At 36.0% G+C, this 20,469-nt stretch overlaps 2 protein-coding genes across 3 annotated transcripts; one reads left to right on the top strand and one right to left on the bottom strand.

Moving 5' to 3' along the window:
• Positions 1-664: 664 nt before the first annotated feature.
• LOC102804926 (alpha-ketoglutarate-dependent dioxygenase alkB homolog 3-like) lies at positions 665-16,059 on the bottom strand. Of its 2 annotated transcripts, none has more exons than XM_085506383.1 (8): positions 15,862-16,059; positions 15,023-15,243; positions 13,607-13,657; positions 11,749-11,855; positions 4,675-4,763; positions 2,593-2,802; positions 1,937-2,035; positions 665-1,035 (listed from the first exon to the last, which is right to left on the bottom strand). In XM_085506383.1, the coding sequence occupies exons 2-8, from the start codon at positions 15,223-15,225 to the stop codon at positions 952-954; spliced, it is 843 nt and encodes a 280-aa protein (XP_085362509.1). In that variant the 5' UTR covers positions 15,226-15,243; positions 15,862-16,059; the 3' UTR covers positions 665-951. The 2 variants fall into 2 exon arrangements, with proteins under 2 accessions (XP_085362509.1, XP_006815184.2); XM_006815121.3 differs by having other exon boundaries at positions 668-1,035; positions 15,900-16,052.
• On the top strand, positions 16,032-20,080 carry LOC100369026 (BLOC-1-related complex subunit 5-like). Its single transcript, XM_085506384.1, has 3 exons — positions 16,032-16,320; positions 17,020-17,361; positions 18,044-20,080. Exons 1-3 carry the CDS (start codon positions 16,209-16,211, stop codon positions 18,265-18,267), a joined length of 678 nt encoding a protein of 225 aa, XP_085362510.1. The 5' UTR covers positions 16,032-16,208; the 3' UTR covers positions 18,268-20,080.
• Positions 20,081-20,469: the final 389 nt, after the last annotated feature.

Raw genomic sequence — 20,469 nt, 5'->3', positions numbered from 1 at the left:
ATGATCAGTGTGTAGAATACACATCTCAGTATGATCAGTGTGTAGAATACACATCTCAGTATGATCAGTGTGTAGAATACACATCTCAGTATGATCAGTGTGTAGAATACACATCTCAGTATGATCAGTGTGTAGAATACACATCTCAGTATGATCAGTGTGTAGAATACACATCTCAGTATGATCAGTGTGTAGAATACACATCTCTGTGACGTAAATAAGTTAAAAATCAAGATTTGCAGAATTTTTTTATACATATTACATAATAAACACTATTATTATACATCTGTCACCGTAATGCCATAAGTTACAGCGTGTCGTAATTTTGCGGTATTGCACTGGGTATTTTCATCCTACCATATTAGAAAATGCAAATTCCAAATATTGAATGATTTCGCGCATAATAAAAACAAACATGGCAGCCCCAGGGTATGACTGGGCCCTATACAAAGAAGTTCGCTCAATCTGTTCTAAACAATTTCGGATTTCGGCATTCCCATGATGTATCCTTGGCAGGAAAAGATAATAATAGGGTTATTACGAGAATACCGAAAAGTATGCACTCAAACATTCAGACTGCTGCGTGTCAGTCAATACTTCCGCTGTGCAGTCTTCATGCATACTTTTCGGTATCCTCGTAATAACCTTATATTCATTTGAGATTTTCAGCAACACTTAAAAATTGTCAATTAAAAAAACAATAAAAAAAAAAAAACATCATCCACAACACATACAAGCAATTAAATCCATGTGTCCACCAATCAGCTCCTGTCTTGTGATACGGCAACGGTTTTACCGAAATATCTGATGTACCTCAAATAGAAGCCAGACCCATTTTTTGAGCAATTGAGAACAAAATATTCACTATTTCTTATATGTGTAGATGCTCGCTTCCGTTGCATTGTACCATTTTAACAGAAACCACAGCTTCTAATACAAATTTCACAGTACTTAAATCTCCTCCACCGGGTATATAGTTCTGTATGTCAGGTTTACTCGAGGACCCTTGCTATGATATGACTTTGGAATGCTGTGCTGTGAAAAGAAAGATTTATTTGATGATGAATCAACTACAGCAACTAAGATTTTGTCATGGTACCGGTAGATTTTTCCATGGGAATGCAACATAACTGCTTAAAAAGTATAAAAATAATAATTTCACAATTAAACAAACTGAAATCTCATAAAATGCCAGTTTTTAACAAGATCACTGTAGTTTAAATATGGTTTCTATATTGTTTACTGATATTCTCATGAAAAAAACATTTGGAAGAATTTTCCCATCAGCAAAAAAATAGGTTATGATACTTAAACAGGTAACATGTATTTTATTTTTGTATTTTATATTTATTTTCATGGTTCTCCCAGGGGTTTTTCTCGAAAAAAACTGCAACTGCAAAAGGGATCACTGCAATTCAGCTGCGCCACCAAGTGGTGGAGATAGGGTTCTCCCTACCAGGGTGTAGAGTTATTGATAATTCTAGGTTAAAATGAAGCATTCTATGGCTTCCTTGGGGCCAAAATTACTATCAGACAGGTCACAGTTGAAGACTGGCCACATGTGATCCCTGGTCAATCAGAATTTTATGGTTACCAGAGGATCTGCTCCCCAGGGTAAGGGGCGCATGGCCATGGCATGAGGGTGCTGCACCCCTGTTCCCTGGTTGTCCCAATGTTTTCACAACAGGTTGTCCCACGATAAATATGGCTGTCCAGGACAACTTTTGAGCCATGTACCAAGTGCCCACTCAGGAGTATATGTATATGCATTCAGGCTGTAGTAAAATACATAGACCACAAAAATGAGGTAAAGCTGACAGATATTTTTGGTTGTTGTATAGCTGAGTAACAAATACACAAATGCATACATACAAACACTACAAAGTACAGCTATCATTCAATGACAGCTGTGAGTACTGACAATTCTGTGACTGACCTGCCAGTCGGCTTGAGTTGCCCCTTCCATTATCAGTAAACTGCCACTAGGCAGTGGCACCTCGATATGCTGTTGATATGTGTAGTCCCCTTTCTCTTCCTAAAGCAAATAAAAACAAAAGTAAGCTGGACAAGAGTGTGTGAGGGCACTCTCATAAGTGCAAGGAAACGATGCTAGGTTCAGTCCCGCTATTTACGGGTCTGGCAATGGTTTGAAATTCTTTCCAATATTGTCATAGATAAGACATAGATACAAGTCATAGATAAATATTGCTTCACACCTTTTAGACAAAGGTATACCACAGTTTGAATTCCACAGAAGGCCCTGAAAATGGGTGTACATAATAAAAAATGTAATGCTAAATTACACACTAAGAAATTGTATTATATACGTTTATACGGGTCTTGTCTTTTAAAAATGTCATTAGAGCTGAAAATGACTCTTTAAGTAATGTGGATAATTAGAGGTGCTGCGCTATTAAATCTTAAAACTGTATGATTTGAGAGGGTAATAACTAGATTTTATGGGTCTTGGGCTAATAATATGCAAGTGGACTGATAACTCGCCTTAGAAAGTAAGATCTGATTTCTCATATACTTGATGTACAGCTAAAATACAAATCATATGACGTCATATTTCCAGATGTTATTTCTTACCAATGGCGGTTTTTTCCTCATTTTGAATATTCTCATGTCGCCGAACGTAAGAGATGCAATGATTGGGAAGTCACGAAGTCCAGCTTCATCATCACTGTGCCAGTCCACGCTGTCATATTCATTACGATACAAATTTCCTAAGACTGAATTGAAGGTGTACTTGGGTTTTTTTTCTATCCTTTCGCGTAGTTGAAGCACTAATGGATGCCACTAGGAACAAAGATGTATATAAAAAAAGTCATTGTCGATGACATAGTCCCTGTTTGTATTATACATTTGAGATATATATATGTATGATGTATGTGTGAAGTTTAAATATGATTGGTCCAGGCATGTATGAGATATGGCACCATGGAAATGCATTTATTCAACATGTAGATCAGTCAGCCATTTTGGGTTTGATACATGTATGTTTGTTGTATATGACGTCTGATGTATGTGTGAAGTTTAAACTTGATTGGTCCAGGCATGTATGAGATAAGGCGCCATGGAAATGCATTTATTCAACATGTAGATCAGTCAGCCATTTTGGGTTTGATACATGTATGTTTGTTGTATATGACGTCTGATGTATGTGTGAAGTTTAAACTTGATTGGTCCAGGCATGTATGAGATATGGCACCATGGAAATGCATTTATTCAACATGTAGATCAGTCAGCCATTTTGGGTTTGATACATGTATGTTTGTTGTATATGACGTCTGATGTATGTGTGAAGTTTAAACTTGATTGGTCCAGGCATGTAGAAGATATGGCGCCGTGGAAATGTGCATTTGCTTAAACAAGATGACTGCTAGTTAGACATTTTGAATATAATGTCTCATGTATGTGGTATGTTTGTAATTGATTGGCCCAAGCATGTGTGAGATATGACTGGATACGGACGAGTAAATGCATACATGTTTGAATGCATGTACCGTGGTCAATAAGTCCCTCTATCCGGACTTTGTTTTAACAGAGACTAAAAAGAAGGTCTGATAGAGAAGTTTATGTTTCACGCATACATTTTTAGAAAATTAATGATATTCATGAAAATTATGATATGCCTGATTTAAATTTTAAATATGTTATTAAAAATTCAATGACACAAAAATGTATCAATTAAATTTAAATTGATTTCTGGATTGATTGTTTTTTGCTAGTTGGCTAGAATTAAAATAAATGATTAGATTAGATTTTATGTTAGTTTTCACAATCACCAAATTAGAGAAACCACTATTGGCACAGTAAAAAATGGCAGCCATATTGAACCAAATCAGAACTAAATTAAAACAAATCATTACCAATAACATATTTCCTGTTATTCCAATGCATTTGGATTTGAGGACGATAATATCATAGAGAATTCATTTAAAAGAAAAACAAAATTGGCATGTTTATGTTTTGTCGTTGTACCATAAGTGTATCAAAGAAGAAACAAAAGGCTGGTAAGTAAGCGGTTGAAAAGTGTCTTTTCGAGTAAAACTGGCCACCAAATATTGTCCACCACTATCTCTTTTAGTAACCGTGTATTTTCAAAAGCAGAAAATTTCGCGCACCTGTTATGTCTAAGTAGAAAAAGAAGAAAATGAAAATATTTTGAAACCATGAAAGAAAGTGAAGAGTAATATTAAATCCAGAATGACTGAAATTAGTCCAAGCTGTCTGTGAAACCGCTGATGTTTAAAATGTTCTGTTGTTTTATGCAAATCACAAGTGGGTCACATGTGAACAAATATATGTCATGTTACAGTGTTAATGTATTCCATTATGAATTCTCTCCATACCAACTTTGAATAAAATTGGACTAAGCATACTTGAAAATTAGCTGCCAGTCGGTCAAATTTCAATAAAAATGAAACAAAAATCAAACTGCATATGGTACCTAACTCAGAACAAAATCAGTCTTGGAAAACACCATCAGACAGATGGAATCCAAAACATAAACTTTATTTCAGGAAATGCCTAACAAGAACAAATAACACACAGCTAAAACTCAACATGTACCGTCATCAATGAAATTTTAGTGTCTAGAAGAAGATCTTGATTTCTTGAAAACGAAAAAATCATTTTCCTCATAAATAAATCAATACTTATACTCACAGATTCACTCGGTGGTAACACAACGCCAGAGTATGCATACGGCAGATCCCCATACCAAGCTGTCATTCTGGGCTGTTTGTAAGATGTACCTATCAATAAGTATAGGGATAAAACAAAAATCAGTATTTACAGTAATTTGTATTTTCTCGATCATATCATAAAACATCAAAGAATCAATGATTCCATGTGATGATCAGACCTAGTATCAAAGAATCAATGATCTCATGTTATGATCAGACCCAGTATCAAAGAATCAATGATCTCATGTAATGACCAGACCCAGTATCAGAGACTCAATGATCTCATGTAATGATCAGACCCAGTATCAGAGACTCAATGATCTCATGTAATGACCAGACCCAGTTCCAAAGACTCAATGATCTCATGTAATGACAAGACCCAGTATCAAAGAATCAATGATCTCATGTAATGACCAGACCCAGTATCAGAGACTCAATGATCTCATGTAATGACCAGACCCAGTATCAAAGAATCAATTATATCATGTAATGACCAGACCCAGTATCAGAGACTCAATGATCTCATGCAATGATCAGACCCAGTATCAAAGAATCAATGATCTCATGTAATGACCAGACCCAGTATCAAAGAATCAATGATATCATGTAATGACCAGACCCAGTATCAGAGACTCAATGATCTCATGTAATGACCAGACCCAGTATCAAAGACTCAATGATCTCATGTAATGACCAGACCCAGTTCCAAAGAATCAATATCATGTAACGACAAGACCCAGTATCAGAGACTCAATTATCTCATGCAATGATCAGACCCAGTATCAAAGAATCAATGATCTCATGTAATGACCAGACCCAATATCAAAGACTCAATGATCTCATGAAATGACCAGACCCAGTATCAAAGACTCAATGATCTCATGTAATGATCAGACCCAATATCAAAGACTCAATGATCTCATGAAATGATCAGACCCAATATCAAAGACTAAATGATCTCATGTAATGATCAGAAAGTGTAACCCAGATTCAATGATCTTATGTAATGATCAGAAAGTGTAACCCAGAATTCAATGAGCTCATGAAATGATCAGACCCAATATCAAAGACTAAATGATATCATGTAATGATCAGACCCAATATCAAAGACAAAATGATCTCATGTAATGATCAGAAAGTGTAACCCAGACTCAATGATCTCATGTTATGATCAGACCCAGTATCAAAGATTTAATGAGCTCATGTAATGATCAGAAAGAGTAACCCAGACTCAATGATCTCATGTAATGATCAGACCCAGTATCAGAGACTCAATGATCTCATGTTATGATCAGACCCAGTATCGAAGACTTAATGAGCTTATGAAATGATCAGACCCAGTATCAAGGACTCAATGATCTCATGCAATGATCAGACCCAATATCAAAAACTTGATGATCTCATGAAATGATCAGAAAGAGTAACCCAGATTCAATGATCTAATGTAATGATCAGACCCAGTATCAGAGACTCAATGATCTCATGTAATGATCTGACCCAGTATCAGAGATTCAATGATCTCATGTAATGATCAGACCCAGTATCAAACACTCAATGTTCTCATGTACTGACCAGACCCAGTATCAGAGATTCAATGATCTCATGTAATGACCAGACCCAGTATCAAGGACTCAATGATCTCATGCAATGACCAGACCCAGTATCAAAGAATCAATGATCTCATGTAATGACCAGACCCAGTATCAGAGACTCAATGATCACATGTAATGACCAGACCCAGTATCAAGGACTCAATGATCTCATGCAATGACCAGACCCAGTATCAGAGACTCAATGATCTCATGTAATGATCAGATCCAGTATCAAAAACTCAATGATCTCATGTAATGATCAGACCCAGTATGCAAGACCCGAAGATATCATGTAATGACCAGACCCAGTATCAGAGACTCAATGATCTCATGTAATGACCAGACCCAGTTCCAAAGACTCAATGATCTCATGTTTTGACCAGACCCAGTATCAAGGACTCAATGATCTCATGTAATGATCAGACCCAGTTCCAACGACTCAATGATCTCATGTAATGATCAGACCCAATATCAAAGACTCAATGATCTCATGTAATGATCAGAAAGTGTAACCAAGATTCAATGATCTCATGTAATGATCAGAAAGTGTAACCCAGATTCAATGAGCTCATGAAATGATCAGACCCAATATCAAAGACTAAATAATGTCATGCAATGATCAGACCCAATATCAAAGACTAAATGATCTCATGTAATGACCAGAAAGTGTAACCCAGACTCAATGATCTCATGTTATGATCAGATCCAGTATCAAAGACTTAATGAGCTCATGTAATGACCGGACCCAGTATCAGAGACTCAATGATCTCATGCAATGATCATACCCAGTATCAAAGAATCAATGATCTCATGTAATGACCAGACCCAGTATCAGAGACTCAATGATCTCATGTAATGACCAGACCCAGTATCAAGGACTCAATGATCTCATGCAATGACCAGACCCAGTATCAGAGACTCAATGATCTCATGCAATGATCAGATCCAGTATCAAAGAATCAATGATCTCATGTAATGACCAGACCCAGTATCAAGGACTCAATGATCTCATGTAATGATCAGACCCAGTTCCAAAGACTCAATGATCTCATGCAATGACCAGACCCAGTATCAGAGACTCAATGATCTCATGTAATGACCAGACCCAGTATCAAGGACTCAATGATCTCATGTAATGATCAGATCCAGTATCAGAGACTCAATGATCTCATGCAATGATCAGACCCAGTATCAAAGAATCAATGATTTCATGTAATGACCAGACCCAGTATCATAGACTCAATGATCTCATGTTATGATCAGACCCAGTATCGAAGACTTAATGAGCTTATGAAATGATCAGACCCAGTATCAAGGACTCAATGATCTCATGCAATGATCAGACCCAATATCAAAAACTTGATGATCTCATGTAATGATCAGAAAGAGTAACCCAGATTCAATGATCTAATGTAATGATCAGACCCAGTATCAGAGACTCGATGATCTCATGTAATGATCTGACCCAGTATCAGAGATTCAATGATCTCATGTAATGATCAGACTCAATATCAAAAACTCAATGATTTAATGTAATGATCAGACCCAGTATCAAACACTCAATGTTCTCATGTACTGACCAGACCCAGTATCAGAGATTCAATGATCTCATGTAATGACCAGACCCAGTATCAAGGACTCAATGATCTCATGCAATGACCAGACCCAGTATCAAAGAATCAATGATCTCATGTAATGACCAGACCCAGTATCAGAGACTCAATGATCTCATGTAATGACCAGACCCAGTATCAAGGACTCAATGATCTCATGCAATGACCAGACCCAGTATCAGAGACTCAATGATCTCATGTAATGATCAGATCCAGTATCAAAAACTCAATGATCTCATGTAATGATCAGACCCAGTATGCAAGACCCGAAGATATCATGTAATGACCAGACCCAGTATCAGAGACTCAATGATCTCATGTAATGACCAGACCCAGTTCCAAAGACTCAATGATCTCATGTAATGACCAGACCCAGTATCAAGGACTCAATGATCTCATGTAATAATCAGACCCAGTTCCAACGACTCAATGATCTCATGTAATGATCAGACCCAATATCAAAGACTCAATGATCTCATGTAATGATCAGAAAGTGTAACCAAGATTCAATGATCTCATGTAATGATCAGAAAGTGTAACCCAGATTCAATGAGCTCATGAAATGATCAGACCCAATATCAAAGACTAAATAATGTCATGCAATGATCAGACCCATTATCAAAGACTAAATGATCTCATGTAATGACCAGAAAGTGTAACCCAGACTCAATGATCTCATGTTATGATCAGATCCAGTATCAAAGACTTAATGAGCTCATGTAATGACCGGACCCAGTATCAGAGACTCAATGATCTCATGCAATGATCATACCCAGTATCAAAGAATCAATGATCTCATGTAATGACCAGACCCAGTATCAGAGACTCAATGATCTCATGTAATGACCAGACCCAGTATCAAGGACTCAATGATCTCATGCAATGACCAGACCCAGTATCAGATACTCAATGATCTCATGCAATGATCAGATCCAGTATCAAAAACTCAATGATCTCATGTAATGATCAGACCCAGTATCAGAGACTCATTGATCTCACGCAATGATCAGACCCAGTATCAAAGAATCAATGATCTCATGTAATGACCAGACCCAGTATCAAGGACTCAATGATCTCATGTAATGATCAGACCCAGTTCCAAAGACTCAATGATCTCATGCAATGACCAGACCCAGTATCAGAGACTCAATGATCTCATGCAATGATCAGACCCAGTATCAAAGAATCAATGATTTCATGTAATGACCAGACCCAGTATCATAGACTCAATGATCTCATGTAATGACCAGACCCAGTATCAAGGACTCAATGATCTCATGCAATGACCAGACCCAGTATCAGAGACTCAATGATCTCATGTAATGATCGGATCCAGTATCAAAAACTCAATGATCCCATGTAATGATCAGACCCAGTATGCAAGACCCAATGATATCATGTAATGACCGGACCCAGTATCAGAGACTCAATGATCTCATGTAATGACCAGACCCAGTTCCAAAGACTCAATGATCTCATGTAATGACCAGACCCAGTATCAAGGACTCAATGATCTCATGTAATGATCAGACCCAGTTCCAAAGACTCAATGATCTCATGTAATGATCAGACCCAATATCAAAGACTCAATGATCTCATGTAATGACCAGACCCAGTATCAAGGACTCAATGATCTCATGTAATGATCAGACCCAATATCAAAGACTAAATGATCTCATGTAATGATCAGAAAGTGTAATCCAGATTCAATGATCTCATGTAATGATCAGAAAGTGTAACCCAGATTCAATGATCTCATGTAATGATCAGAAAGTGTAACCCAGATTCAACGAGCTCATGAAATGATCAGACCCAATATCAAAGACTAAATAATCTCATGCAATGATCATACCCAATATCAAAGACTAAATGATCTCATGTAATGATCAGAAAGTGTAACCCAGACTCAATGATCTCATGTTATGATCAGATCCAGTATCAAAAACTCAATGATCTCATGTAATGATCAGACTCAATATCAAAAACTCAAGATCTCATGTAATGATCAGACCCAGTATCAAACACTCAATGTTCTCATGTACTGACCAGACCCAGTATCAGAGACTCAATGATCTCATGTAATGACCAGACCCAGTATCAAGGACTCAATGATCTCATGTAATGATCAGACCCAGTATCAGAGACTCAATGATCTCATGTAATGATCAGACCCAGTATCAGAGATTCAATGATCTCATGTAATGATCAGACCCAATATCAGAGACTAAATGATCTCATGAAATGATCAGACCCAGTATCAGAGACTCAATGATCTCATGTAATGACCAGACCCAGTATCAGAGACTTAATGATATCATGTAATGATCAGACCCAGTATTAGAGACTCAATGATCTCATTTAATGACCAGACCCAGTATCAGAGACTCAATGATCTCATGTAATGACCACCCCAGTATAAGAGACTCAATGATCTCATGCAATGATCAGACCCAGTATCAGAGACTCAATGATCTGATGTAATGACCAGACCGAGTACCCAAGACTCAATGATCTCATGCACTGATCAGACAGAGTATCAAAAACTCAATGATCTCATGTAATGACCAGACCCAGTATCAGAGACACTCAATGATCTCATGTAATGACCAGACCCAGTATCAGAGACTCAATGATCTCATGTAAGGACCAGACCCAGTATCAGAGACTCAATGATCTCATGTAATGACCAGACCCAGTATCAGAGACTCAATGATCTCATGTAATGATCAGATCCAGTATCAAAAACTCAATGATCTCATGTAATGACCAGACCCAGTATCAGAGACTCAATGATCTCATGTAATGATCAGATCCAGTATCAAAAACTCAATGATCTCATGTAATGACCAGACCCAGTATCAGACTCAATGATCTCATGTAATGACCAGACCCAGTATCAGAGACTCAATGATCTCATGTAAATTACCAGACCCAGTATCAGAGACTCAATGATCTCATGTAATGACCAGACCCAGTATCAAAGACACAAAGATCTCATGTAATGATCAGACCCAGTATCAGAGACTCGATGATCTCATGTAATGATCAGACCCAGTATCAGAGACTCGATGATCTCATGTAACGATCAGACCCAGTTAGCTTGGCTTGATGATCTTGTGTAATGAAAAAAACTCATTTTGTTCCACAACATATCCTATCCTAGATTTCAAACAACACCACTTATCCTAGGGATTGGCATACCTCATCTTTCCCACCCAAGAGAATCCCTTTCTTCTAATCTCTTACTCGCCTAGCTGTAAACATTTTCATCCTACACACCCTATTCCTCACCCTAACCTTTTAGCAACTTGTCACTAACTCCACCCACCTTCTCTTTTCCCACTCAAGAAGTAACCATACCCATCCAGATGTATTTTCTCATACCACCGATATAATACCATTCCCAGCCAAGATGACATTATCCTTAACCACCAAGATGTCACCACTCCCAGCCAAGATGTTTTTAACCCCACACCACCAAGATGTTATTATTTCCAGCAGAGGTGTCTTTATCCCCACACCGCCAGGATGTCACCATTCCCAGCTGAGATGTCTCAATCCCCCACACCACCAAGATGTCACCATTCCCAGCTGAGATGTCATTATCCACAAGCCACCCAGAATGTCACCTTCTTCACTTCACCAAATTTCTTCTCTACCGAGAATGTCATCATACCCACCCCGCTCTATATGTAATAATCACCAACTGACCAATGCGTCACAATTCCAAGTCACATTCTTCTCACACTTTCTTTCCCACCTCAACCATTATGTTGCCAATCAAAAGTGCCACTATTATCACACCAACAAAATAATCACGCCCCACTCAAGATGTCAGAATGCACACACCATCACGCTTGACATCAAATCTTTGTTTCCATGGCAACTCTTTACATAATGTTTGGAATATTCTTTGTAGTTCTTTCTCTTCAATAAACTGTGGGTAGTACCTCAGTCTAATATTAAAAAGAATGGAAAAAAATCATATATCTACACAAAACAGTAGCACAGAAAAGTGCAGTACATACCATCTTCTTCAGCCATGGTTCATTTATTCAACCGTTACCTATGCTATATCGATTTACATACTTTTTTCGTCATTAGCAAGTATTATTTCTTATGACTACGTTCATTACTTTGTAGTCAAAACAAAGTGTGTAACAGGTTCAACTGTATCCAGGCTCAGACTACGGTACTACACTGTATAGTAAATCAAAATGGCAATGTCAATGGAAAATTAGATGGGTGCACCCTCTGCATAAATTAAAACAATGGCTTTGTTTTTTTGGCAGATATCAAGGAGCAAAAAATTTCCCAGTACTCGCTTCCTTTATTGATGTATCAGTGTCATCATCGGTTACGTAGTTGAAAATCTTTCGTGTAGATGTGGATCGTCCAACCCTATCGTCCTTTTTGAACAATTCGCGAGGTTGGTCATAATATGACCTAGTGTCACTGTGTCAAAGATTTGTCTGTCATTGACGTCTCTCAACTTTTTTTCTTGTCATTGCAAAATGGTATTAGTAAAATAGAATATTGACTTGGAAAGTAAAATGATTTAAAAGAAAGTTGTACAAATTATTACCATGTTTCTCCGACGAAGTCTTGACTGACAATAAATCTGACAATGAACGTTAAACAAACACGCATTGTTTATCACGCGTTATATCAGAATCATCAGCAACAGAGTATACAGATAAGATGTTATCATTTAAACCATCCAAAAGATAAATATTATGCAAATATCCAGAAACGGCAGTTGTAGTTATTTGTGTTAGCGTTATTTATTTTTTAAAAAGCTGGGATAATTAATGTATCAAGGTCTAAAATAACCGTTCAATAATTTTTTTAAGAATCAAGAAAAAAAATCTAAATTTCCCTCTCACTACTTTAACCCCTACCAAAATTTAGGCCTTCACGCAAAGCATTGTTGCCACGTTGCAGACACTTTGTCCACAGATTAGTGCAAAGGTTTCCTGCAAAGAAGCGTAACTTTGCTGCTAAGTAGCAGACATCTGGTTATTTTGCATGTAAATCAGTTATGTGACACTGGTGTCGTATCAAAACACAGAACAAAAGATCCATGCATTCATAGATTGTTATAAATTTTGGCAGCAAACAACAGGGAACAAAATAGGTGAGAGCTGACTCACTTCAGTAACCTAACTTTTTTTTTAGTTTCATTCCTGCACAAAACTGTACATTTTTAAAACACAAAAAACATATCACATACAAAATAATGACTTCATTAAAAAAAATTAATAACTTTGCGGATAGGAAAATTTGTCTGTCAAGAATGGATCACAAGTGTATCAAAGCCCTAACGAAAATCATATGAAATTAAGTTTTTTATCATTGCGAGCAGAATCAAATTACACTTGACAGTTTTTCTTTGTTTTTATGGAGATGATAACTGTGCATTTGTTTTGGCACGCGACAGACAAGTATTGTGAAAACAGGAAATCATCAATGACAAGAGCGATTCGCTAAATCAACATTTCGCTATTACGTCATTTCACCATAATTCGCTAAAATTGCATGTCGCTTTTTCAACACGTTTTACAGTGCTTGGGTTGGCGGATCGTCCACTATTGTGTTATAGAACCATGAAAAAGATGATATATAATCCCCAATTAGACCCAACCTCTTTAGGTTATCGAATTGGGGACATATTTGACAGCAGAAAATTTAGAGTTTACTAACATACATAGATTTGCCAGTAGGTCCATCACTGATAATAGTTTCATCAGATGCACTCCTGAAAATGAAAAAAAGAATAATTAAGGAAACTATATAAACATTAAACAATGAAAATACAATATTTAGTTTTGTTCATATTAAATAATTTGTAATGTTTCTACTATCATAGTGATTAAAATGACCAAATTATAGTGCACAGTCGTCACACCATGATGTGTTCAAATTGGGACTTGTGTAATGTGTGTAAAGGCTATATGGTTATATCTTATTAACAAAAATCAAACCAAATCATCAGAAACAGTTGGAAGACAAAATTAATTCTCCTACGTGATAAATATGATAAATTCCTGAAATTCAAGTACAATTCATGGATTCAAATTACTTGACAGTCTCAATTGAAGTACAGTAAAGCTATTTTGCATTATTGTGACAAATTTATAAAAATTTATTTTTAAATCAATCAATCGGACAGAGAAATATAATAGATAGAAAAAGAGAGTAGGTAATTTCTGTACTTTTTTAATACATCTGCCAGATCTGAATAGATTTCTGTACCCATTTGAGCACTATAATGTTACCCTTTGAAACATTTTGCACATTTATTGTTATATTTTTTTTTTTACTTACTTTACTCGTGCCCCTATATTTCATCTCCTCTTTATTTTTTTGGTAGCTACTGACTTGTTTTGTTATATATTGTATTGTAACCATTTCTGTCCCTTTAGTGGTTGTGTGATTGTTATCATGTTATTACAGGTAACCCTGAATTCTATAATATTTGCCTCCAAAATATTTTGCACATTTATATGTATATTTTTTATAGTTTTTTTTTTGGATAATTTTGGATCAAATTGGCATAATTCATGATCAAAATTTTTGAAAATCCTGAACTTGTGCACTTGTACAATTAAAAATGGAGTTCTTATGACAGGACTATTATGCACCCTAAAACTACTTTGATGCCAGTTATAGCAGTCACAAATAATAACACAGCAATTATGTTGATTGATGTGTTGCTAAGTTCTGAAGTAGTTTAAAATGTGACACTTTTCTACAGGCTGTGAGTCTTAAAAATACTAAAGTAGATAGCTACAGTTAAATACTTAATTTTTGCTTGGAAGCTACATTGTACTTCTACTATTTTTGCTGAAAGCATAATTTAGTGAAAATAAAATCCACCGAATATAACTTTTTTTACAATTTTTTACATTCATCTCATCAAAAATCAGTAGAAATAAACTCCGAACAAAACTTCCAAAATGTCTTATGTCTTTACAGCAAAAATTATTCCAGCTAAAATAAAGTATTTCACAGTATTTAGTCAACAGCTGCTTGTTACATAACAAAACCCGTCAGTACCCTCGGTATGTCATGGTGATAATATTTTTCTGAGTTATCCGCCTTCTACGGTAGCAATACTTACTCAATCCTTATAACTGGTGGTGGTGTTCGAATAGCTTGTCCACTTTCAACGTAAGCAAACTGTGGAGGTTGAGGTTTTCTGACTGGCGATGATACACCCACTTCTGGCATGGCTCTACTTGCTTCTTTCTTTTCTTGTGGTTTGCGTGGCGGTGGTGCCCAGGACCCCTGAACACGGGCCCTACGTCTCTTCTCAGAACTCATCTATTATACAATGGAAGCCTACAATAAATGAAAAAAAATCCAGATTTCATCAACATTTTTTATGTTTTATGCTGAGTATTTTTGGATAATTTTTTAAAAAGAAGATGCTCATAAGTTAGAAATTTAGAATTTTGAAAATATTTAAATATTTATTTAAATAGAGTTCCTTGGCTTCATATGGTTGTGCTGGTAAGAATTGAAAATTACATGCCGCTGATCCGATAAAAAAATTTAAAAACCAAGCCTCAATGCAATACTCAAAATTTGAAGACCTTTCAACAAATTGTTGTCAACAATGTAACTTTCAAGTTGCTAATGAGATTTCAAGAGAATATGTTTTTTTTTTTGTTGGGGAATATTTGGCTACTGAACAGCCGCGTTACCACATTTAGGGGTTACTCATGTCAAAACTAGGGGGGCTGGAGTTTATTATTTTTTTAGCAAATATTTTACTCATTTGATTTTTTCCGTCGACAAAATTTCTTTCTCCGTAAATTATTTCACATTACGCAAACACCCTGACTGCTTTTCTCTCATCACGACAGCTTGTTGCCCCTCACTCAAAATTATCAGATGGACCTCAAACTCAGGAAAAGTCGAAAAGTACGAAAATAATTTGATATTAAAATCTCAAACCTTCCATCAACAATACTTTCCTCTGCATAAGTATTTACCTCGATCTTATGGATATTGCAAACAAGCTCAAATTCGCGTAACAGGAATAATCAACTTCGATAAAAACAACAACAATAACACTTTACGCTAAATTGTTAGGGCGCAGACATATTTATTTGAGCTGCATTGTGGGTAATTTATAACAGCTTCCTGTCAGGTGCGCTCTCGCCATCCCGGAAGAAGTGTTGACCATCATCAGTATGATTCGACGAAAGCAAGAGTACGATTTATTCCCAATATTATACAGACAGTGAGTTTTTTGTCTTTTATTGGGTTCGTCGTGTTCCGTTGCTGACGAAACATTCGCCATGGGCACTGAACAAAGTACTGACAACAATTCTCAAAGCAATCGTGACAAGGATCAAGAAACACCTCCGCCCTACACTTCGTATTCTGTTGACAGACAACAGTCACAACAAGGTGCGTACCACTGTAAGATTAGGCTGGGTTGAGTACTGTAGTTCAGTTTTCATGCCAGTAACGTATTATTGACCTTTTGGCGACCTTACGCCATGATCACGGCATTGAATAATGTATATTTTAACACTGTATCATCAAGGGCAGATAATAGAAAAGGGCGTGATCCAATCATTCATGATGTCACGAAACAAACACAAATGTGACAAATTATAGTACCTAATATCAAAGTTATATTGAGTGAGATTGTGAAAAAAACAAACTGTTGAGTTTCTTGGGGGTCCCCTCCAATCATAACCCCGCCCCTTCAGTGCCCCTCTCATATTTTTATTCTATATGCTCTTCTTCAGTACAAGTAGGGAGGGAGTGTCAGGTTAGGGATGGAGTGTTCATATATGTCCCTTTGAGAGCCATAAGGACCCTTCATTTGTATGAGAATATTTGAATTGTATTCAGTTCAGAATTCCCTTATCTCTACTCTCTTCACACACCTCAAACAATCCTGAAACAGATGCATTGTGGTTGTATGTCTGATAATGTCAGCTTATATGTATTGTGTATGTTGTAAGAACTGTGGTTGGGACATGGCAATTTTTGTAAAGATTATTACAAAACTAGATTATTTGAAACTAATTTTAAGGCCAAAAGACTACACAAATGTTTTCTATTTATAATTATTCTTGCTTTTGTCCCTGCTTCCAGATGCACCAAAGGAGAAGTTGTCTCAAGACCCGGCAAATGCTGGTGTCAATTCTAAATCATTACCACAAGCCAAACTAGAAGATATCGTGGTTGTACGAATGGCGCAGAAAGACAATGTGTCAATGAACTCAGAATTGGAAAAACTTCACGATATTCCCACGTTCTTACCAATCATGCGAGGTGCTTTGAACATACCAAATATGGAAGACCCGAACGTGTTGGACAAAATAGATTCCAAGCAAGCTTTACTGCTGTGTGTGCGTTACCAGGAACATATGAAACAGTGTGCAGAGGCTGTGTCGTTTGATCAAAACGCCCTGGCTCACAGGATAAAAGAGGTAGGTTTGACATCAAGGGTTCATTAGCAAGGGCTTGTAACATTCATATTTCTTTTAGTGAAAAAATATGTAACCATATGCAAATCAGTGTCATAATGAGGCTCAGAGCACTAAAGTTGTTTATAAAACGATATATACACACGATTGTATTGATTTAATAGACAAACCTGTGTAAATTCATGCATCATATCATCACATGTGTTTATGTATACATGTATATTGTTCTCTGTATCAACACATATAGAAATCACATTCACATTAAATCAATTAAGAAAATAAATTGAAATTTGCATACTAAACTGTATGCACAGAATTATATAGTTTCTCTCTCTGATTGGTTGATGATGTGCCAGTAATTATCAGAGTTTCTCAAATCTGTAAGACTGCTTTTGATTGGTTGTTGAATATTTTAGTAATTATCTAGTTTTTGTAAGACTCATTCTGATTGGTTGGTGAATGTGCCAAAATCAGAATCAAATTCTATTCGCAATATTCCAGATGTAGTTAGAAATGATCCGTTATAGTAAAAAAAATCCCAGAGGTCATTTCTGGTTAGGTGATTAAATTGCTTGAGGAAAAATAATAAGATTATTGTTTTAGAAGGGTTCAACTAATAGAAAGATCATTGTATATGTTCAATATATGCAATCAGTGACAATCTCTGTTATTACGTGTCTGGTAGGTAGATGTGGCGATTCACTCCATAATGCACAGCATGGTGGAACGACAGAAGAAGTTTGCAAAATATGCGGAACACATACAGAAAATAGAGGAGATGTCAGCAGTGTTGAAACGGGTGCAAATGAGTGTAGATCAGTTAGTTCCTTTGATGGACAGACTCAATAGTGTGTTACCTGATGAAGATAGACTAGAACCCTTCAGTATGAGACCAGAGAAAAAAATTAACTAGCTTACCGGATACATGTTTTGTATGTACCGGTAAATGCTATTTGCCGCTTACCGGTAGATGATATTTTGTTGAGCTGAAGTAAATTTGTACCTTGTCGAAATGTACATTACCGGTACTTGCTATTTATCTGTTGACTGTAAACTGCAATCTGATTAAAATAAGATCCTAGTTTTGGCTTTTTTTTTTGTATATTTATTTTATTTTATTTTGATCTAGTATTTATTTTTGAAGTTTTGGTAATTGCGAAAGCCCGAATTATAATAAATCACAAAATCAAAGTAAAATAACAGAATAAAAAGGCATTAATAACAAAAGTAATGAAATATAAAATAAAAATAAGTTTATTGCCACAATAATTAAAGCCTGTACACTACATCAGATTTTAATCAGATTGCGTAAACTGCTTTCATTTCCTGTGAGACAAACTTTTATTTGCGGAAGTGAATATTTCACTATACTCGTAAGGTAAGGTCACAGTGACTTTTACGAAATGTTGTGCTCATGATTGCTTTTACCGTATCAAATAAAAAAACTGAAATATTTTACTGCATTTTTAAGATGGATTGTGGAGTGATTTTTTGTTTTTGCCACTGTAAATATATATGAAACGAAACAAGACTGTATTTTGTGAAATCACAAAATCCATTGAATTGCAATTTAAGAAAATTAAATTGTATGATATTCAAAACAACAACAAATTAGTGGAAATGACAAAACCAGCCGATCGATCTTTTTAAGTTTCTGGTCAGGTGAAAGATTTTAACTTGTTTAACACAGAAACCATTGCTGACTAATTTGCGTTCCAAGCTTCGGGATCCCCTGCAGTGATAGGATATGTATGATTTGCCGCTGCTACATTCTGTCAATGTGAGAATGAGAGGTTTGTAAAGCAAATAGTCAGCAATGTTCACTGCATGATAACGTGAATTATATGTTTTCAGTCACAATAGGACTATGTATTGTACATGCTGCTATGTAATTGTGAAGTGATGATACCACTAAAGTTAAAGAATACATGCTGTCTAAGATCATGAGCTTTTTAATAATCTACAATATTTACAAATAATAGACTCGTGAACCAGTCTGAAATGGTTTGTTAAGTCTGTGAATGCATATTTCCATGGTAACGTGCTAATTGATTGATTGATTGCAGTCAATCAGGGATGAAACAGATTTCTGTGCCGACTACGTAGTTACATAACGATTCAACAGGCCAATCCTGAATAGCTGGATTTCTAGGCAACTGAGTTGAAATAGAAGTCTCAGATTTGTTGCATCAGTGGTTTAACATAAAAATATGTTACTTGTGTCCTATTTCTTGTAATGTAAGTACAATTTGGTGCTAAACAATAATTTCCTGACGTTTGGGTGTGAAAAACAATTTTATTTATGAATGGCTGTATTTCAGAGTGACAGAAAAAAAGTTATTGATGTCTGCGCCGAATAGCTCAACAATTGAGCTGAAAACTACCGATACCCTCTGTAAAATTTGTGTAACTCCTGACGATTTTTTTTATTAATTTTAAAATAAATTAGCAAACAAATTGAAACTTTTTTGTACAACCATGTAACGGCTCTTCATGGAAATCTTCTTATTCAAACAACAAATTTCAGTGTTTGATTACAATATACTGGAATAAATTGAAAGCTGTTCAAAGTTCAGGTTAATACCCAATTGTATTGCTGTAATTCACAGTTTCTTTTTATTTTAATTTGCACAATATCTACTAGGTGTGAGAGAGCCACGCAATTGTACAATATTTTTTGTCATGTTTAATTTATTGAAATAAATGTTTACATCTTCAATGTGAAATGTATGTTGGCTGTTTATACACTTTGACACCCCCCCCCCCTGTTGATTTGGGAGGGGTGACGGAATTTTATATGCTAATTGCCAGATGGAAATGCAAGTATTTAAAAAGAACTTCCTCCAAACTATTTTAGTCACAAAACTGTGAAGAGATCCAAATTCAAATTTGTATTCCAAAAAAGTGTGTGGTTACAGCCACGCCCCCTTCTGAAGTACTAACATTACATCTCTAACAAAATCCCTAGTGACTATACAAATCAATCTTCTGTGCCAAACAACTCCATCTGAAACAGGATATAATTTTCGGCTGTACCCACTCAGTCAGACCTATTTCTCTTCACTCATGGGTTCAAAATACTGTTTTAGGCGACCTCTCTCCTTTCTCATGTTAA

The sequence above is a fragment of the Saccoglossus kowalevskii genome, chromosome 12, assembly GCF_978046115.1.
Source record: "Saccoglossus kowalevskii chromosome 12, keSacKowa6.1, whole genome shotgun sequence".
Classification (NCBI taxonomy): Eukaryota; Metazoa; Hemichordata; class Enteropneusta; family Harrimaniidae; genus Saccoglossus; species Saccoglossus kowalevskii.
The sequence above is the reverse complement of the archived record's forward strand: the minus strand, read 5'-3'. Positions and strand labels throughout refer to the sequence as shown.